General features: G+C 38.9%; 1 protein-coding gene across 1 annotated transcript in view; it reads left to right on the top strand.

The window, feature by feature from the left end:
• The window catches only part of LOC144681021 (serine/threonine-protein phosphatase PP1-beta catalytic subunit), a 114081-nt gene extending 101545 nt beyond the window's left edge, over positions 1–12536 (top strand). The window contains exons 5-8 of the mRNA XM_078542691.1: positions 1935–2006; positions 5179–5330; positions 7331–7465; positions 10992–12536. Coding sequence (XP_078398817.1) covers positions 1935–2006; positions 5179–5330; positions 7331–7465; positions 10992–11096 — 464 coding nt within the window. The 3' untranslated portion in view covers positions 11097–12536. The remainder of the gene's footprint in view (positions 1–1934; positions 2007–5178; positions 5331–7330; positions 7466–10991) is intronic.
• Positions 12537–22900: the final 10364 nt, after the last annotated feature.

Below are 22900 nucleotides of genomic sequence, written 5' to 3'. Positions count from 1 at the left end.
CGATTATAACCCTCAAGGACCTGTTCTTTAATTTAGTTCCTGATAATCCCCAAACAGGTCCTCTTTCCTAGTCTTACCTATGTTATTTGTCCTGACGTGGACCACAACAACTGGATCCTCCCCCTCCCTCTCCAATATCCTTTCAAGCCGGTCAGAGATGTCCCTCACCCTGGCACCGGGCAGACAACATACCATGCGGGACTCCCGATCCTGCTTACAAAGGATGCTATCAATTCCCCTAATTATAGAATTCCCTACAACTACCACTTGTCTTTTTGCTCCACCCTCTTGAATGGCCTCCTGTGCCACGGTGCCGTGGTCAGCTGGCTCATCCCTCCTACAGCCCTGTTCCTCATCCACACAAGGAGCAAGTACCTCGTACCTGTTGGACAAGGTCAAGAGCTGAGGCTCCTCTGTTCCTGAACACAGGATCCCTCTACCTGCCTCACTTGCAGTCACACCCTGCTGATCCTGACCACTGACCAAATTTGAGGTACTTAATCTACCGGGTATGACCGCCTCCTGAAACAAAGCATCCAGGTAACTCTCCCCCTCCCGGATGTGCTGCAGCGTCTGGAGCTCGGACTCCAGCTCATCAATTCTGAGCCGGAGTTCCTCTAGCAACCAACGCTGCAGATGTGGTCACTGCGGCTCGCAATGGGATCTGCCAGCTCCCACATCATACAGCTACAACACATCACCTGCCCAGCCATCTCTACTTAGTTAATTAATTTATTAATTAGCTTTGCAGTGTTTCTTTTTTACAAATTTGGTGCAGATTTCCTACCAACCAATCAGGTCACAACTTTCCTGTGACGTCACTTTTTCAGTTTGGGCTTCAGTTACTCTGTGCCCCGAGGTGCTCCTCCCTCCGAGTCTGCTCCCTGGAGACAAGGCCGCGAATCCCCGACGTAAGCTAGATTTATACTCACTGCTCCGGTGCTCCTCCCTCTGAGTCTGCTCCCAGGATTTACTCACCAATCAGCTGCTTTTTCTTTAAAATCTACTTTCAGAAGAGTGTCCCTCGCAGGTCTGGTGCACTCCTGAAGGCACTGCCTCTTCCTCTCTTTTTTTAGGTTTGAGTAGGAGGGAGGGATGGAAACACTACAACAATGTAATGTTTGGGGCTATTCCGTTCTTGACAGTGGGTCCTCCTCAATTCCCTCCTGAGTCGCGGTGTCAGTGCTGACTTCTCCCAGAATGCTTGTCACTTCTCACCAGCGCCCTCTGTTGGATCTTAGATTGCACAGGAATGGGTAGAATTTCTATTGATGCCCTGTGCACTTGTATCAATGTATGTTGTACTTTACAAATTAGGTTACAAATAATTGACATTAAGTAAGATTTAAATAAGTGCAAAATAAATTAACATGTATTAATACCGAAGGAATGGAGTTCTTCTTTTCAGCTTATTCTCTAAACAAAAGTGTCTGCTGACTGAAAGCTTTGCTTCCATCCACATTATAGCATGATTGTAGTTGATTCATTAAGTTGACTAAATAATTTAAGTACAGGTTGACTTTTATTGTATTAACTAGTGTTGGGCAACAGGATTACCTTTTTAAAAAGTTAAATTGCTGATAAACCACTGTTCTTCATAGTAGAAGTGAAACTTTTATTGTAATTGTCCCTTTTCTATTAACATTGACAGACTTTAAGTGAAGAACTAGTGGAAGAAGCATCAACATTGAACAGAGTAGGCACATACAAAGTTACTGATTAGGTGATACAAAGCATATGTTGTAAAGGTCTGTGTTATAGGAGGAGGAGAAAAAGAGAATTCCACAGTTTTGAGATACGAAGAAGGAAGTAGTTTGATTAGGTGACATTACTGAATCACAAATTCAGTAGAATGAAGTGTCCAACACAAATAGGTTCCTTCCACAAGGAACCTTATTCGACTCCTATTAATCTACTGTTTTTCCTTTCTGTAGGGCTGTCACCAGATTTGCAATCAATGGAACAGATTCGCCGAATCATGAGACCAACAGATGTTCCTGACACAGGTAAAGCCTATCACAAAAATCTCAGTGCAGCCTTTAATATTTTGTTGTTTTGAATATTTCAGTCAGTGCTTTGAGAGTCACTTTGCCGTGTATGTGAATATGATAAACTGATTCCAGTAACAGTTATTTATGTTTAAATGACAGCTTAACTTTTGTACTGAGTGATAAACACTTATCACTCAAAATGCCTCGATACTTTATCTTCACTCAGCACCAGAGAAACAAATTGCTGCATGACTTGCATGGTGCAGAAGTAAATAACCTAATTTGCATGCCAAAAGTAGTGTCCTCAAAAATAAATGTATTTAAAAATGAAGTACATTAATCCACTACTTGCAAGCAATTTGACTAACTTTAAGGAGAAGACTAAATAATATGAGAAATAAATAACATGACCATCAGACCACTATACAAATGATTCAAACGTCAATATCTTCACCAGGATTAAATTGCCACAATCATCCTCTCTCTCATCATTGATGTTTAACCTTGGTTTGAACAGCCTTTTTCATTTTTTGTGTAATCAAAAAGATACTTTTAATAAAACTTATGATGAGTATTTGCGACATAACCTTCTTAAAAAGTGATCTCTACATAATTTCACTTGAGTTGAAACTTCTTTTTCCCAAATAAAGCTTTTCAGTAGATTTTGTCTGGAAAAACACTTCATTTTTGTAGATTTTTCATGTTTTCTCAGTTTTTACAAATCTATTGACCCTTCTATATTTTATTATTTGAATTTTTTTTAATACATTCCCCCCACCTCCCACTTAAGCCTCCACCTTGTACTCCATTGCAACACAAGGGAACATGCAGTCTTAATTTTCACTCAAACCCATGTGTCTGACTTTGCACCATCATGGTAGACCAGCGGTACATCTTTTAAAGCTGGTATTGCTGTAAATAATGCTGTTTTAATGAATTTGAGGGTTTTTTTTGGCCCATTAATAAATCATTGCACTTGGGTTTAGCAGCCATTTTGTCAAATCTTCCCTGAAATTGACTGCAAACCTCTGCCTTGCATTTCAAGATCATATGGGGAAACTTAATTGCAATCTGGCCCTTGCGATTGGGAACTGGTGACATCGCTCATGAAAAACATTACAGGGACCCCTGTCCAAAGTATTATGCTGTGAAATACACAGTGTAAGATTTGTTACATTGAAGGCTGTCCATAGTCCATATTTTGGGTGTCCATTACTTGAGTGCCTCTCTTATAATGTAAAGTATTTTTGACCGTTCTGTAGTGTTTGTATTTTACAGCTGTCTTGTCATTTGAGTGTCCATTGGACCAGGTTTCACTATATTATTAAGATACACACTTGGTAGCTTTTTTATGGGACTCTTTTATATCGGCGACATGGAGCCAACATCAGGTACATTATTCTCCCAAGAAACAACACTCTTAAATGCACGTGACTGTGCCTTATATTTTACCTCCATGTTGAAGATCAGTGGCCTACGGCAGGCAGGCATCCGCTGAAAAATCAAGAGAAAATGGCACATGGGGATAGCTTTTCTGTTGTTACAATAAGAGAGCAAACACTGAGTAAAGCGGTCTATTTAGTTTGTGCTCATCCTTAAACCAAGCACAATTTAATTTGCTTCACAAGAGACTGTTTATTTGACTTGACAAAAAAAAGTTTGATTTTTATTTTGCCTTATGATTTTATGATCTCCAAAGGTATCAATAACATAAAAGGAGCGCCTCATTGTCTGCATTACATGCTGCCTAGCCAGCAATGCTCATAAAATAGTTCACATCTTTTAGTTTTAACTTATGGAAAATTTTTGCTTGTGTCACGTGCCTGGAGGAGAATTTTTTGGAAACTGTGTGAAAGAGCATGAGGCATTATCTTTCACTGATAAGGTGCCATGAATCTCTGTTCTATGAAGAACATGTGGATTTTCCCATTTAGGGTGATACAAAGGTTAGATTACTCTGCAGGAATGCATCCAAGGAATGAGGTCATTGAGCAACACAGGCCTCCCCAAACAATCTCACCCGCACCATGGCAATATGCAGCACTGTGCTTTCAAACATCAATAAAATTTTTAATAGAACATTGTACAGTGACAGGAGAACAGTAAACATGTTAGAGACTATTTTGTTCTCCTGCAGTTGACGGAATTTCACAAGATTGTTGATGGTAAGAATGCACCAAGTGGTTCCAAGCCTGACTGCCATTTTTAACCTTCAAGTTACCAAATGATAATGTGAATGTAACATTTGATCATCCTGAGCCATGCACTTTTTATTTTAAAATAAAGCTTTTGAGATAGAGAGGGTTTGAGAAGCAATGAGTCAGATTATTCTTTTCAGTATTATTAATCGAGGACTTTTGTTCTCTTTCTTCTCTTATCCACAAAAGGCTAAATTTCTGCAGATTTCTTAGTATCGGGTAGGAACAGGCCAGTCAATGTACTAGTGAGCTACTTTGGTAGAATATGGTGTCACTCTTCACTTCACCCTCTCACTTACCTTGACTTCTCAGAACATAGGAACTGGAGTAGGCCATTCAGCCCTTTGAGCTTGCTCCGTCATTCAACTAGATCATGAATGATCGCCTACTTCAATGCCGTTTCCCCAAATGCCTTGATGTCATTAGTATCTAGAAATCTATCGATCTCTGTCTTGAGCTCGAGAAGTTCCCTATGTTAATGAAGAGGTACTGATCAGAAGGCCATAATTGCCATCTGGGGTGGGGACCCCATTCAGAGCTCTTATCCATTCGAGAGATATCTTCTGCAATTCACAGATGCCTAGGATAAATCACTCACTTTTCCCTTCTGCGTGAGGCAATGTGTGTGAAGAGGGGAGGAGAATTTTTTTTAATAATATGGGAGAAAGGCAGGCTGTCTAAGCTTATTTAACTTATTTAGTTAAGTGATGTGGCTCATTCCTTTACAGAACATTACATTTTCTACAAATTAACCTATGGCTTTTTAAAAAATTTTTAGTTGTCCAACAACTGCCCCCATATGTTAGGATCATTTAAAAGTGACCTAGAAAAGTCTAATGACTGCACAATTCTATGGCACTTGACATTCAGCACTTGATGTCATTTCTGAGATTGCCCTCCTTAGTTTTATTGCATCAATACGCTGACCTCCCAGTGGAGGAGTCCTTCTACACTTTTAATTCTTTGATATGCATATGTAATCTTTTTAGGTTTGCTGTGTGACTTGCTGTGGTCGGATCCTGACAAGGATGTTCAAGGTTGGGGTGAGAATGATCGTGGCGTGTCTTTCACCTTTGGAGCTGACGTAGTCAGCAAATTTCTCAACCGGCACGATTTAGATCTAATATGTCGTGCCCATCAGGTAAAAAAAATTCTTTCAAAAATATTCTGTAAATGTAACAATCTTTACCTGCAGCTGTGAAGTGCTTTTGGATTTAGGGGGAAGATGATGATAGTGGTAATGTCCCTGAACTAATAATCCAGATGCCCAGGCTAATGCTCTGGGTACATGGCTTCAAATCCCACTATGGCAGCTGTTGGAATTTAAATTCAATTAATGAAATCTGGAATTGAAATGGTGACCATGAAACTCTTATCGATTGTTGTAAAACCCCATCTGGTTCACTAATGTCCTTTAAGGAAGGAAATCGGTCATCTGGCCTGGCCAGACTCCAGATCCACATCAATGTGGTTGACTCTTAACTGCTCTCTGAATTGACCTAGTAAGCCACTCAGTTCAAGGGCAATTAGAGATGGGCAACAAATGATGGCCTTGCCAGTGTTGTCCACATCCCACCAAAGATTTAAATAAAAAAAACTTCTGTCAGAGCCACCCGGCTCAGACTGCATTAGAGCCTTGGTTCAAACATGGGCAAGTGAACTGGATTCCAGAGATGTGGTGAAAGTGATTGCGAGGGCTCCTTGATGCAAAGTGGCAATCAGGAAGACTGTGGCTGAAGTCAAACCTAGCACAAAGGAAGGTGTTGGAGGCCAATCATCTCAGCACCAGGCCATCTTTACAGGAGCTCCTTAAGGCAGTGTCCAAGACCCAACCAGTACCTTTCTACTATCATAAGGTCAGAAGTTTGCTGCTGACCACACAGTGTTCGGTTCCATTCGTGACTCTACAGATATTGAAGTCTTCTATGCCAGTATGCAGCAAGACCTCAAAAACATTCAGGTTTGTGCTGATTAGTGTCAAATAATATTACACCACAAATGTTAGGCAATGGCCATCTCTAACAACAGAGAATCTAACTATCTCTTCTTGATATTTGATGCCATTGCTGAATCACCCACCATCAACACCTTGCCTTCGATCAAAAACTTAACTGAAATATCGTGCCTACGAGTACAAGTCAGAGGCTGGGAATTCTTCAAGAAACTCATCTCCTGACTCTGCTAAACCTGTAGTAAAATTCAGGAGTGCAATGGAATATTTTCCATTGGCTTGGATGCGTGCAGCCCTAACACTCAACAAACTGGACTTCAGCCAGGACAAAGCAGCCTGCTTGACTGGCACCCCAACCATTTACTACTTCCGCTGCTGATTCACATTGGCAGCAGCTTGTATCATCTACAAGATCCATGGCAAGAAATTACCAAGCCTCCTTCAACAGCAGCTTCCAAACCCACAGCCTCTACCAATTAGAAGAGCAAAAGCAACAGACACATGGGAATACCACATGTACAATTTCTCCTCCAAGCCACACATCATCCTGACTTGGAAATGTATTGCTGTCACTGGGTAAAAACCCTGGAACTCTGTCCCTTAAAAGCCTTAAGAGCTGCAGCTACTCAAGAAGGTGGCTTATCACCACTTGCTCAAGGGCAATTAGAGATGGACAATAAATGTTGGCCTTGACAGCAATACCCGCATCCAATTAACAGGGGGTGGGGGCAGGAGTCATAGACTATTTTTTCTCAGATGGTTAAAAAAAATTCTACATCTCCATATCTATCTTTGAGGATTTACAAAGCCTGTCTGACTTGTATGGAATTTCTACAGTGTATTTTTTCCTGATACAATGGAAACATTTGTAGATCTGGAAAAGTTGCTTCAAACATCACAATAGAAATGCCTTGCCTGTGGTTTCATACACGTTACTGCAACAAAAGCAGGGAGTTTACTTAATGGTGTCACAGTTTTCCAGGTTATTTGTAAGATTTTGTGCCTTGATTAATTATATATAGTGCAAAGAATTTGCCTGACTCTACTTTCTATTCTTGGTGCAGAGTTTTTGCATGACTGAATGTCTAGTTGGGGAATATGCAGTGGTGTGGAGCTGAAAATAACTTGCAAAATCAGAGCAGAAAATTAAAACCTTACTTGCTCATGTAATAAACATTAATGTTTTGCAGGTGGTTGAAGACGGCTATGAATTCTTTGCGAAACGCCAGCTGGTTACTTTGTTTTCTGCTCCAAACTACTGTGGCGAGTTTGATAACGCTGGAGGAATGATGAGTGTTGATGAAACATTAATGTGTTCTTTTCAGGTACGTGTTGGTCAAGTACTAACTAACCTCTTTCATGGCAGTGTGAAGTTTGTTGCACTGTTCGATTCAATACAACACATGCACCAAGTGGAGAAGAAATGGGCATACCCTTATGTCGGATGATAGATTTGCTGACTCCCTCCAGTTAACCTCTTAAGAATTCATTGTGTGTTTACTCATTTCGCCAGTTGGAGGAGGGTAATGGAGCAGCTATTAGAGGCACCAGGGGTAATGGTGCGAAACATGTAGCTCATTTTACTGTGATCCTAAAGTTAGTTAGTGTTCATGATGCTAAATTTTGCTGTTTAAAAAGGACTAATGGCCCCAACTTCCAGTATCCATTAATGTTTGGGACGAGGCAAAAAATAATTTTCTCAGATAAGCTGCAGGTGACTGGCTTTCCAATTTGAGGTTGGCCTCTTCTGGCATCTACATGGTTTTATCTGATGCTCTATTTTTTAGCCTTGAATCTCAGCATTCCTTCATGATTAGACTCCCATGTCATACCTTGTTAAGGCTTTTTGAAAGTCCATGTACATGCAACCACTGCATTTCCCTATCCATTATATCTGTTGCCAACTCGAGGGACCCTTAGCAAGTTTGTTAAGCACAATCTTCTTTTCTGGAATAATTGTTGGATGCTTCTCATTTACTCCTTCATATTTTAGCCATTTCATCTTTAAAGATTCCAAGATGTTTCATAGTGCAGATGTTAAGCGAACAGGCCCTTAATTATCCAGGGTCAGTATGTCTGTTTTTGAAAATGGGTATTGTCCAATCTCCAGTCCTCACTCAACAGAACCCTGAAATATTAGCCATGATTTTAATTTCACCCAAGATGGTGAGTTAGGGTCTCATGCCCAATTTTTACCATCTGATTTCCTGCTCAGGTGAAAATTGAGCCAGTTGTAAATCGACTGTCTAACCAGAGCACACACTATTTTTAGCAGGTGGGTGAGGTTAAAATTGGGGCATAATTTTTATCGCCTCTTCTTCTCCCTTTCCCTCAATCTTTGGATCCCAGCACATTTTCCTTTTAACCAACTGCTGTAATACATTTTACTTATCTCTCATCTTGCTTTTGACCGATTCAGTATTTACCTCATCCCCAATAGCCTTTTCTTTTGTAAACACAGTTGCAAAGTATTTACACATTCCAGCAGATTAACAGAAGAGGCGGTGACGTAGTGGTATTGTCACTGAACTAGTACTCCAGATATCCAGGGTAATGCTCTGGGGACCCGGGTTCAATTTGAATTCAACAAAATATCTTGAATTAAAAATCTAATGATGGCCATGAAACCATTGTCAATTGTCATAAAAACCTATCTGGTTCACTAATGTCCTTTAGAGAAAGAAATCTGCCGTCCTTTCCTGGTGTGGCCTACATGTGACTCCAGACCCTCAGCAATGTGGCTGGCTCTTAAATGCCCTCTGAAATGGCCTAGCAAGCCACACAGTTCTCAAGGGCATTTAGGGGTGGGCAATAAATGCTGGCCCAGACAGCAGCGCCCACATCCCATGAACAAATATAAAAAAAGATTCCTGCTCAACCTCTGCAAATTTACTATCCTCTCCTCAGGCATTTTGTGGGAAGGGGTGGGGAACGATGATGGTGACTCTGGTGCCCTATATTTTGACAATTGACTAAACAGTGCTGTGCGCTACTCAAAATAACCCTGGCTGATTCACACTCTCATGACTCTTTTCCATCCCTTTCCCTCATTTATTTTTAGAGCATAAGAAATAGCAACAGAAGTAGACTAATCGGCCCCTTGAGCCTACTCTACCATTCAGTACGATTGTGGCTGATCCTCTCCCTCAGCTACACTTTCCTGCCTGCTCCCCATATCCCTTGATTCCTTGAGATCACAAATTTGTCTAACTCAGCCTTAAATATATTCAAAAATCCTCTGCAGTAGAGAATTCCAAAGATTCACAAACCGTTGAATGAAGAAATTTCTCCTTAACTCAATCCTTTATGACCTCCGCCTTATCCTGAGACTGTGCCCTTGTGTTCTACATTCCTCATTCAGGGGAAAGAACCTCTGTCTATCTTGTCAACCCCTTCAGAATCTTATGTTTCACCTCTCATTCTTCTAAACTCTAGAGAGTATAGGCCCCAATTTACTCAGCCATCCATCATAGGACAATCCGATCCGTAGCAAGGATTTTTAAATCTGAAAAATTTTGTTTCAGTAATTGTTTATTTGATCATAAGGTCATAAGAAATAGGAACCTGAGTAGGCCATTTGACCTATTGAGCCCGCCCCGCCATTCAATAAAATCATGGCTGACCTGATTGTGGCCTTAACTCCATTTTCCTGCCTGTTCCCCATAACCCTCAACTCCCTTGTCGATCAAAAATCTACCTAACTCAGCCTTGAGTATGTTCGATGACCCAGCCTCCTCCGCACTGTGGGGAGAAGAATTCTAAAGACTAATGACCCTCTGAGAGAAGAAATTCCTCCTTATCCCTGTCTTAAATGGGGGAAGCACTTATTTTTAAACTGTGTTTCCTAGTTCCAGATTTCCCCACAAGAGGAAACATCTTCCCAGCATCCATCCTGTGTGACTTCTTGTGTCTTTCTTGTGAATCTTGTGCTTCAGTAAGGTCACTTCTCATTCTTCTAAACTTCAATGAGTTTGGTCCAACCAGCAGAACCTTTTCTCATAAGAAATTTATTGCCATATGATAATAGTTTAGAAATTAAGAAAATGCTTTACTGACGATCAAAGTCTCAATGGTGCCACCTCCAGCTAATGAATAGATCTGGGACTATGGAAGGTTCAATTCTGCCACAGTCTCTCCGATTGCAATGTGGGAAATGCTTGCTGAGATAAAGCCCTTGGCTGCTTGAGCCCACCTGACCAGCTTATGCCCATCCAGAACAATCTTGTAGTAAAAACAACGATATTTCCTAGAGCACTATGTTACTGTGTGAATGAGCTTTCCCTTCTGCTCTGAAACTTATTTCTGGATGAGCTATTTTCCAATAGCACAATCTATCCTTCTAATTTCTCCATCTACTCTGGCACTATTTCTAGAAAGAAAACGGTTGAGAGGTTTTCTTTTAAATGTCTCCCCTGCGTGGATTTTGCAAGTAGAGGCTGGGAAGACCCAAGAGAAGTATCTCTCCTAATGGAGACATGGTGGTCTGTCTGAGGACCAGATTTGAAGGTGCCTGGATTGTATGTTGATATTTTGGGTTCTGCATTTCTCTCCCCGCCCCCCTACCCCCATATTAATATAGTGCTCTCTTCATTTCGAATTTTGGAATAAAAATCTTCAGACTTTTTGACCTTTGACGTCCATTTTGAGTCACCCCATGACATTTCTTCTTCAGCTTTGCATATATTTTTGTTGTACCTCTTTGAAGTACCTTGTGACACTTTGTTAAAGGTATGATATGAATACTTGGTATTGAAAGTGCCACATACTCATTTTGAACTCGCATTTGAGCTCCCTGAATTGATCAGATTATTGTTCTGATTCATTAAATGTGTATTTTATGCCTGTTTTTAGATTCTAAAACCTTCTGAAAAGAAAGCAAAATACCAGTATGGAGGTCTGAACTCTGGCCGCCCTGTTACACCCCCTCGCACGGCAAACCCGCCCAAGAAGAGGTGAATAGCAAAGACAGCCCCAAACACCTTATCATTTGTACACAGAGAAAGTTACAAGTATACCAGTTCATATTCTAAAGTATGTAACCTGTAAGCACCGTTCAACCATCTGCTACTGTCTTTGTGAGCCTCAAGCTTGTAAAAAGAAATTAAATAACTAAGTCTTTTTGAAGAAAGGTTTTCCAGTAAATACGCAGGTGTGGCATATTGTAATGTAAATCAATGTAGTACAGTAACCAGTGCATTTTATTAATATTTTGTTTGGGCTGGGATGAAGGTTAACTAAGGCTGGGATGAAGGCTATCTTTTCAACCTTCAAACTTTATCTGGTAATCCCCTTGAATCTTGCAATGAAATTTACGGCTTCTGATTTGGTTATTTATTTGTGATATATGTACCTGCAGATACAGATATGGTATAGGCACCATCAAGGCCTGTTGCAAAAACTATAGATGCAGTCTGGTAACTAGAAGCTCCATACAAGGACTGCAGTAGTTCACAATTAACCAGTCCAGGGGATGTCTCATGTTGGTACCAGTATGGTACTATTTCATGACACAGCTGAACAGTACCAGTCTGGTTTTCATACCAATTGATGCTTGCTGTCCACCTTTTTCTTCGTAGTTACACTGTACACTAGCTTTTATACGGGGGTATTTATTTGCCCTATGGTAATTCTCCAAACTGGCTTCTAGGCAGTCTATACGGTACTTAATTTATAAAGACATTGTATGGAGAGAATTGAATATCAATATTAGAAAATAAATTTAATGCAACGTAGCAGCAAACTGTTGAATTAAGTTTTTTGAAATGGTTAAAAGCCAGAGGAAGGTTCAAGGGAATGAGTTTTTTTTCCCCCCGAGCTCTAGAATTAAATGTTTTAATATGTTTTTGTGTAGGGCTGCATGCAACTTGTGGCTCCCATAATTTACTGATTTCATTTATGCATGCATGACCCAGTTAATATCTGAACTGTTGCACATGATTTTGTGTCTTCAGTAATCAGCAGAAAAATTAACAAAGAACTCCAAGTCGCAAATCTTTTTCAAGCTCTAAAGATCCATCCCAGTCCTGAGAATTTACATTGTTGTAGGTATGGGGGAGGGGTGGGGGGCTGATGTTTGCTTGCCATAATTTGGGATGCCAGAGAATTTGAATGTACGCATTACACGATAGTCTAAAGGTCTTTTTTTTAAATTAAAACCACAGTTGCATGATTTACTTATGGATATAGCAGCCCTTGTTTTCATGGATTTGTGTTTATATTCTGAAGATTGAAACTGTAGCTTTCCAAAGGCAAAATCTGAAGTGTGACGTCTTTGAGGGCTTTTCCCTTATTTATGTAAATCAGTTATACTGAAGCCTGAGGGCGTTATTCTGTTGAGATCGTTTGTTAAGGATGCCTATTTCTGTTGTTTTCAATACAATCTTATGCCTGATACAATGGTTTTATTGTTTCTTTTCTCTGCGAATTGTTGCTGTTTCATGTGTTAACCCTTGCACAGTCGGTTGTTGCATCAAGAAGTCTCCAACTTTATATGAAAATTAGGTAAAATAATGTAAAACTTTAACTGACTAAACCGATTTTAGATCATAACTGAAAAAGACAAGTGCCATGCCACTTGTGATAGACAACATAAAGTGGTGCTTCCTTCTGGAGTGCTTTCCTTTGCTTATTTTGTTTCTTCCAATGCCAGATAGTGACAATACTGCATTCCTTTAGAGCAAAGGATTTGGATTTTGCTGTTGCGGTGGTGTTTCACCCTGCCAGATGGTGGCATAAGCTTAGGGAATATATAATATTTCACCATTTATAGTTTTGCACTGTGCAGGGGTGGGTAAGGTGTTAAGATTTTATTATCTGTTTGTGAAGTAGGCATGGCATAAAAATTGTAGATAACAGTATTTATTTCTGCGATTTATTTTAAGAACGTAACAGTTCAGGATTAAAAGAAAGGGTATTTGGCTTGAAATGCATCCCAGCTTTTCCATTTTAGCATCTAGATATTAAATAATGCTAATATTTCTGCTTTGCACCGTCTGGCTCCTAGAATATTCTAAACAATTATTACACTTTAAGTAAAGAAGTTTGTTTTAAATTTACCTTTTAATATTTTGAAATTACTTATTTTGGTTTCTCTCTCTCTCCTGACTTACTGCAAGTTCTCCTTTACCATTTTACATATCGCAATGAGACCGTTCCATAGCCACTGCATTAGAACTTGAACCTCTCTCATCTCCCATGATTTATCTCCCTTAGATCCTCGTTGTACCTTCTCTATCGCAGTACCCCAAATGTGGTCTGAACAATACCATGTAAATCCTTCATAATTTCTGGAAACTTGTACATTACTGCCTGACTTTGTATCCCCACACTCAATTAGTTTTCACATTGTTTCCCCATGTTATTTAGGTATTAAAAGTGAATTTACAATTACCCCAGATACCTTTCCAAGTATCCTTGTGTAAATTGAATTCCATTCATTATGTACTTGAAACATGTTTATAGAATAATGAGGAATACTACTTAACAGCTATCCATGTTAAATTTCTGTTGCCATTTATCTGACCCATCCCTGTCTTTCTATAGATTTTGTTTGTTGACTCCTGTTCTGCTGCTGCTCTTGTTTTGATGATGGGCAAATGTCCAAATATTAACTCCTTCAACATTCAACAGTTTTGCTCGCTTCTCCTCACTTCTGAAGTCTGATAGTATGCCTCATTTTTCTACTTTTTCAACAACTTTATTACCCAGTATCATGTTTTTACTTCATTTTAAATATTTCTTGTAGAACATTTTCAACTCTTAAATAAACTGTTACTTGGAGTTACCATTTCTGCATACCCTCAGAAAAAGTTCAGAAAATTTATTAGGCAAGATCTTTCCACTTCTAAATGAATGCTGGCTTTTAATTTATCAATAGGTATTCCTCTGGCTTCTGCCTTATAGTTTTAAATACTTTATCTGTAGGTAAGGCTAATAGGCCCATGTTTGCCTGGCCAGCTTCACTGGCATTTTTAAATATTAACTCTTTTTTTCTCCTCCTTTTCACCTCCATAATGCATCATGAATTCTTCTTAAAATATACTGATTTTGTTCATCAAATATTCATGTCTGAGTAAGCCTTGCCAAATATCGGTTAAGATTTACTGTAGTGAGGCCCTAGCTGGATTGATCAACATTTAACTATAAATGGCACTGTGCTTATGTTTTTGCAAAATAAAATAAAAATTCCCTTGGAGAAATTGGTAAATTCATCTCTCATCTCGGAGCCTATACCAGATTTTGCATCTGCTGGGTTTGTTTTGGGCCCATTCATTCAGCAGGATTGATTATTGTGCAACAAAAGACTATTTGGACAGTCAAGTCTCTGGAAAGAACTCCATACATATTAATGTTGGTAGAAACTTGTTAACAGCAAATTAGCAGAAAATAGATAACAAAATTAAAACATTGTATTAAAGTGTACAGCTGTCACAGTATGGAACACAGCTGATAAAGACCCTTGTTTGTTTACAACAGCAGTTGCAGAAAAACTAGATATTTAAATTAACTTCTAAGCCTTTTTGAAATAAAATTGCCTGTTTTTTGTTTATTTGTTTTCACTTTTAAAATTCTTAGGATTAAATGTTGCACTTACTTCCCTCAAACCTTCTTCCAAAGCATTGTGCTTTGTTCACTGCAAAATTCTTCAGGCTACAAATTTTCAGAATCCACTTTGTTTGTCACCTTTGAATAAATTTATAAAAACTCACTGCATTTTGTCAAATGTTATTTGTATATGATTGAAGACACTGTACGATGGGAACAAACAATGCATTCCCTTTAAAGGTGCAGTCTGTGGGCTAACAAAATGGCTATCATTCTATCATCTGGTAATTCTAGTTGTAAAATTGGGTGCCACAACAATTTACTGAGAAATGGAATCATTTGTTTCAGTCGCTATTCTGAATCTTTTGACTTACTTTGAGCGAAATGCATTGTGACTTTGAGTTGTCAAACCTTTCACGCTGATCTATAAACTGGAGTAATTGTGTGTTTTAGCCTTTTGCATTTGTTTCATAAAATATGTTGTGCAGATATGTGTACAACACACACACACTACAGCATTGACCATGTAAAATCCTACCAGTTGTAATCCTGGAGCCTTTCCTAGCAGGTAGATTTGTATAATTTGATTCAGTGCTTTTTGTGCTAAATTGCATGTGTACATTATTAAATTAATTTCAAATTGGGATTTGCTTGGGAGTTTCAAAATGTAGAGGAATAACCTCGTTGATATTTGATCTATCCTCTCAGAACCTCTTTTGATTTAAATATTTTGCTAAGTAGCTTTAGAGAATGCCATATATTAGTGTTCTGATTGTTTCAAGAAAGAGGAACTGAATGATTTAGTTTGCCAAACATTCTAATCAGGTTTCTAGTATTTGAATATTTATTTACAGCTAGCACTTAGTCGGCTAACCATCACCAAATTTGCAAAAAATTATTTTTTTTCTAAATATTAACTAAAAGGTACGGTTATGCTGCAGGTATCTGCTCCTGGAGTGATGCAAACCCAAGTCATATTGTTGCCTACATGCTATGTAAAGTGGGTAGAGTGGAGCTCTGTGCATGCACACAAGCTGAACTGCATGTGTTCACACAAAGGGTGAAATATAACCAGTTGGTTGGTAAAAGTTGATAATCTGTATAGTTTAAAAATTACATTGAAAATATAGGACAGAAACAGGCCATGTGGTCCAACTAGTGTTTATGCTGCACACTAACCACCTCCCACCACTCTCCCTTCTGTGCTGTAAAATCCTATATTGTGCTACTTCTTATTAAAAGAAAACACTGGTTAGTCCTCAGCTGGAGTATTGTGTCCAATTCTGGGCAACACACTTAAAAGAATTTTGCTAAGACCTTGGGCTGGGTGCAGAGGAGATTAGCATCATAATAGGGATGAGGGAGTTCAGTAGTGTGAAAATACAAGAGCAACTGAAATTGTCCTAGGGCCAGAGAAGATTAAGGGGAGATTTAATAGTGGTGTCCAAAATTATCGGGGGTTTAGAAGGAGGTAGCTAGGGAGAAACTGTTGCCATAGGTTGAGTGGGTGGGTTGGCAACTGGAAGAAAAAAATGCAGGGTTCTAAGGAAAGAGTAGGGGAGTGGAATGAATTGAATAGTTCTTTCAAATGACCAGCACGGGCATAATATGTCAAATGGCTGCCTCCTGTGCTCTGATTAGCCTAACCCCATCGCCATGCCTTTCTGTTCCTTCCATTTTCTTTAATTCATCTGTGCTATTTGCCTGAACTGTTCTGTGTGGTCATCGGTCCCACATTCTAACTATTCTCTGGGTAAGGAAGCTTCTCCTAAATTTCTTATTGGAATTATTAGATGTCATCTTGTATTTATAATCTCTAGTTTGAGACTGCACCTTTCTCCTGTCCCAACTGGTGGAAACATCTCTATGTCTACCCTGTCGAACCTTTTCATTGCCTTAAAAGGCCTCTGTCACATAGTTCCCTCAGTTTTTCTAAAGGAAAGAGCCGCAGCTTGATCAATCTTTCTTAGTGGGTATAATCCCTCAGTTCATTAAATTGTGCTAAACTTTAATTGGCAGAAAATTTCCATGGAAATGTTTTTTCGGACCTGTTACTGCTTTTACCCTAAAGCAGAGAGGAATCTAATTGTCTTTAGCAATGGTAATGCGGAATCAACATCTGGTGGAAAATTTGAGGATGGTTAGGGAAACAAACCAAGCACTTGTTAAACATGTGCATGATCAATTGTTTCACCCATGTTATGTAACTGATTTGCTTAGTGCTTGTTAGACATATTCTGATTACACAGTTAATGGAAACCATATCCAGAAACTCTAGTGAGTGACTCTAAAATAACCATGGTGGACGTGTATAAGCTTAATGCAAGCGGCTTGGCCATTATTTTAACCAGCCAGTTTCATTATTCCTTAATGTTTCCTAACCCATGAAGTTTTATGGGGACAGTACCTTTCCTGGTTAATCTAGAGTTGTAAGAAAAAGCTACAGAGGGAATGTTGCAATACTGTCAAGTCAAGATATTACTGGCTCTTTTGCATCAGTGTGTAAACTGCTTAACAAAATTTTATGGCGCAAGTTGTGCACAAATTGATATTTCCACATAAAGATTGTTTCGTGTACCAATATTATTGTAATATTGTGCTCGTTGTAAAATATTAATGCACTGATATCCTGCTAGAACAGTATTGTTTTTTTGTACTTGTTACTGCTTTTGCCCTAAAGCGGAGAGGAATGTAATTGTCTTTAGCAGAGACAAAGTACAACAGCAAAAATAAAAATCAGGTGACTATTCATAAGGTTACAATGGATGCTAAAGAAAATATGCAAGGGCCAGTATTAATTGTCCACCTAGGAGGAATGTCATGGGGATCATTAAATTCACTTAAGATTGGTTTAATAGAGAGGATCTGAGGTTTTCTGGTACAATTTCAGTAATTTGGAAAGGACGAGGGTTCACAAAACAACTTTGAAGCGGTGAATAAGTGACAGCAATTGAGAGAGCAGGGAACAAAGAAACTGGAAAGGAGCATTTGAGGCAGTAATAGCAAATCATAGATGGTCAGGTTTAGACAGATTGTGGAATAAAAGGCAATCAACAAGTAGATATTGACATAGAGACCCAGGAAGAAATGCATGAACCCGAGACCAGGAATAAATACGTTGAGTGAAATGATGTGGCAAATTCACAACATGAATATGTATAACTTTAGAAGTGTTGAAAATAGGAAGGTGGAATTAAAAAATTATAGCAGTATGGAACTGATGTGGTTGGTATATTGAAGTGACCGGGATAAATCCAGAAGATGGAAATGACTATAAACCTATGAGGTATGAAGAATTTAGGTAAGAGCAATACACTCTTCCCTCAAGATATCCCAAGCAAAAAATCAGGATTTGGCTTTAACAAAACAAAATGGAACTTTTAGGTAAGCTACATGGACTTGACCAATATACCCAGCGTTAAATGACCATGCCACCATGCTGAGAGTCACTTTAGAAGATTTGAGGCAGTAGTGACGGAGGCATTCATTGGATGCTGAAAACAGAATTGAAAACAGGTTGATATATGTGCATGTTCTCAAAGGATAACAAAACCGACAAGGGCAAATCTATTATTTTACATGGAATGGAAAAATTGGGAGTAAAACTAAAAACAATCTGTACACCTGTAACCCAGTAACAATCAACAAACATGTAGAAGAGGAAGTTCCTGACTGACCAACCTCCTCAACCTTAAAACAAGTGACAACACTCAAGATTGTTATTGAATAGTATATCTAGGACTTGTGCTAAGTTTTAAGTATAAAAGGCTAGTAATTAAACTCAAAGTTGTGGTGATTCAGGGTAAACCCTGTGAATGGGTAAGAAACTAGCTGAAGTGTAGGAAACAGTGAGTACATGATACAGGTGATGGGTCAGAGTAGGGGAAGGAGTACCGAATGAAATGCCTTGGCTCAGTGCTGGAATCATTTAACCTATCCAGCATCTGATGGGCTGAATGGCTGCCTTCTGAACAGTATGATTCTATGATTAGTTTCTAATTTGCATAAAGGTAATCTGGATTTGGAACTCTATGCAAAGTGGTCAGATTTGCAGATGATACTAAACTAGAAGTGACCGAAGAATGTGAAGAGGTTATGGAATGAGTTAGCCCAGATATGTAAATACAGCAATAGCAGATGAATTTTAATACAGACAAGTTTAAATTGCTACACTTGGAAAAAATAGGATGACACAGATATGTGTTGAAATAGCCAAAGTTGAAGTTGGAAGAACTAGGAGGCTTAGCAGACTCAAAGCTAAATATGTCTAGCCAGTGCAGAGCAGAAATGGACAAAGTCAGTGGGATCAAAAACAAAAATACCTGGAAAAACTCAGCAGGTCTGACAGCATCTGCGGAGAGGAATACAGTTAACGTTTCGAGTCCAGTTCTGGTGAAGAGTCATACGGACTCGAAACGTTAACTGTATTCCTCTCCACAGATGCTGTCAGACCTGCTGAGTTTTTCCAGGTATTTTTGTTTTTGTTTCAGATTTCCAGCATCCGCAGTTTTTTGCTTTTATATTAAAGTCAGTGGGATGTTGTTCTCCAGAATCAAAATAGAATGTAAGTGAGAAGAGGTAGAGATCAAATTTTATAATGCTTTGGTCAATATACATCTTGACTGCTGTGACCAGTTTCAGTTTTTTGAAAAGCCACTGAAGCACTGGTGGCTGTGCAGAGAAGAGCCACGACACTGACCTCTAGTGTCAGATCTAAACTTTGAAGAAAGACTGGTAAAATGTAGGCTTTTCAGCCAAGAAACGGAGTGAATGAAAGATGATCTAATAGAGAAAGTTAACAGAATACTAAATGAAATGATATGATACATTCAAAGTTAGCAATGGTAATGTTAGGACTGATTCTTCACATGGTGATGAATGTGTGGAATGGAATTCCAGGTAGACTAGTTGAGGCAAAACCCTGGAATCCTATTAAACAATTGGATATAATAATGGAAGAATTTTGAGGTCTTGCAGATAGGGTGAAGCAGATGGGCCAAATGGTCTTCCTCACCTGTAATTATCATGCAATTTCTCAGCATTAAGGGTTGAGCATCATGAAATGGTGGGATTTAAGATTGGCTCTTGTGAAATCAGTAATTTCTGATCGTGAGAAATGTGTAAAGTAGTTCATGAACTTTCAAAGCATGTGTGGAGGAAATTAAAGTTTACTCATAGAAAGGTGATAATATCATTAGACAACATCAAGGTTTTTGAAAGCCAAATAGATTTTAGTCCTTTTGCTTTTTTCCATCCTTTCCCCATCTAGGATATAATACCTACTGTTTAACATTTATGAAAGTATTACATTTTACAGTGCAGAAGTGTTAAACGGATTACAGTAACATTTTCTGGTCTATTCACTGGCACCTAGATGAGAAGTCATTTATCTCCCTCCTGACTTACTGTCATGTCACTATTTCTAAACAAAGAAACACAAATCTGTATAAGCAGAGTTTTTTTATATGCAGTACTTGTGTGTTGTCTTTCCCTCCATTTCCCGTTGTAACACATTTCAAATGTTCAGTGTTTTTCTAAAGATTGTAATGTTCTCAATCACTGTCATCTCCAATAAATGGAGAAACGTGAAAAAAGTTGTCTAGTGATTTTCTTTCCTTCCCCAGAGAATAGAAGTAGCCAGATGTTTATCCAGGTGTTCTAAAACTTCTGCAACTTTCCATTGCCCTGCCAAATGTCAGAATATTGAGTTGGAAAATGTAAAAATCACAAGAAAGACAACTTTGCAATGGTAAAGTTTAAAGTTTGTTTTTCTAAACAGTGTCCTTTAAACGAACAAAGCGATTCACAGGCAGCGGGCACACAATACATCTTACCAAAGTAACATGTCTGATAAATAAAGTGGCTATCTGTGGCCTGTTTTTACATTTATGGCGAGTTGACTGAGGGAGAGGAGAATGTAATTTTTCCATTCTTATCCAATTTAATGATTTCTTAGGTGGAGAGAAAGCAAAATAAAATAATCTAAAGTCTTGAATTTTCTTAATCCCAGAAACAACTCTAACGGCAAGCTTGTTGGTTTGGGAGTTGATAAAGGGAATAGGAGGTGAGGTAGGTGACCTCTTGAGCTCCCTTCAAAATAAAGTGTACAAGTTTTGCATTTTGGAATGCTAACTGCCAATATGATCAGTTTTTGTACATAAACCACTGAGCAAACCACCAACAAAAACAAAATACTATGAATGTTGGAGATCATAGTTGAGTGTTTCCAGCATTTTCTGTTTCTGCATTCAAGCAAAACCACTAATCTGTAGTTACCTTGTGTGAGAGATAGGTTTCACTAAAAGCAGGACAGCCCACTTCAATAAATGTTATGGTCATTTCCTATTGGTGTTAAATCTACTGCGGTAGTTTTGAATTATTTTCTGTGCACTGTTCAGTATTTTGATGCCAATATTTGCATGGTTTTGTCCAGATAGTTATTTCTGTAAACTTAAAACTTTTTGGTTCATAAATTTGTTTTTATGTGAATAAGATGAGCTTCCAACTACATTCATACCATCACTAATTTTTTTTCTATATCTAACATGGCCTGACTGTGCCCCATTTCAGCTCATTCACTGTCATTGACTCATAGTCAACTATGCTTTTGTTACCTCTAGACTTGACTATTTCAATGCACGCCTGACCAACCTCCCACATTCCATCCTATAAACTTGAGGTCATCTAAAATTTCCTGCTCATGCCCTTACTCGGATCAAGTCATGTTTTTTACCCCCCTCACCTACATGAAAATAGTTGATTTTTGGAGACTGTTACGACCAAGATGGGAGGACCGCACTGTCTGTCTCTAGTCCCACTACTCCACAGATCACAACATATGTTGTGATTTTTCCAGTTAGCTATCCAGCCAAATGTGCTTTACTTATTAACCTCAGAATAACTACTCAATGCCCAGCTGTCTTCAATAAACAAAATGATTAGTTTATTACAAAATCAGACTTGACAAGTAGAAAAGCAAAGCTTATTAACATACAGTATGAAATGTGAACATATGACCCAATAAAATAGTAAGTCAGTGGTTCAAGGGAAGAGGATAAATGGTGGAGTCCTTGAAATGGTGTCCGGGTTTCTCAGCACTCATCTGGGGAACAATTGACGACTTGCACTACGGGCGGACTTTGAGGAAAACTCAATTGATTTGAGAGTGTAGAGCAACTTCCTTTCACTTTTTGCTTTGGACTGGGTCTGGAGCTTCAGGAGCTGTTGTCTTCTTTACCCAAACAATTGATGATCCTTGTTTTTCCTAAAGCAAAAGCAGCCTACCAACTTTTAAACACAGTTTTCAAAGCATGTTTTTTTTCCCCCCAAAGCCATAAACCAGCAAGTGACCCTTTTGTAAACCGCCCACTTGGGTCGACGCTTCCAGCTTCTTTAAAACTGCTTAACTACCTTCTCTTGTAAAACTGTCTTTTCCAAGGACAGCAGCAAATAGCATCCTTGAATTAACCCTTTAAGGGACAGTGTCTTTTTAAAAAATGCAAATTCTTCCAGAATATTCTTAGTACTTGCAGATGAACCATTTTCTGTGATTGAAGTGTTTATGACAAGGCCTCAGGACATCAGTGCAGGAGTTCCTCAGGGGGTGTCCTAGGCCTATCCAACTTTAGCTGCTTCATCAATGATCTCCCATCATAAGGTCAGAAGTGGAGATGTTTGCTGATGATTATTCAATGTTCAGTACCATTTGAAGCTCCTCAGATGCAGAAACTGTCTGTGCCTATGAGACCTGGACAGCATTCAAGCTTCAGCTGATAAGTGGCAGCAACATTCATACCATGTGATGACCATCTCCAAGAAAGAAACTGACCATCTCCCCTTTACATCAGCGTTATAATTACTGAATCCCCCACCAACAACATCTGGGGGTGGGAGATTCTGTAGTGAGTAATTTGCCTCCTGAATTCCAAAGCCTGTCCACCATCTACAAGGCACAAGTCAGGAGTGTGATAGAATATTCTCCACATGCCTGGATGAGTGTGGCTCCAACAACTCTTAAGCACCTTCACACCATATGGTAAACGGTGGCATAATGGTAATGTCACTGGGCTAGTAATCCAGAGTCCCAGGCTAATGTTCAGGGACTATGGGTTCAAACCCCACCATGGCAGCTAGTGCAATTTAAATTCAATTAATAAATAATTCAATTAATTAGAAATGAAATATAGAATTAATTAATTAGAAATGATATTAGTCTC

This window comes from Cetorhinus maximus, chromosome 5 (assembly GCF_964194155.1).
Source record: "Cetorhinus maximus chromosome 5, sCetMax3.hap1.1, whole genome shotgun sequence".
In the NCBI taxonomy this organism is placed as follows: domain Eukaryota; kingdom Metazoa; phylum Chordata; class Chondrichthyes; order Lamniformes; family Cetorhinidae; genus Cetorhinus; species Cetorhinus maximus.
Note: the sequence above shows the minus strand (reverse complement) of the source record. Positions and strands in the feature narration are given on the sequence as shown.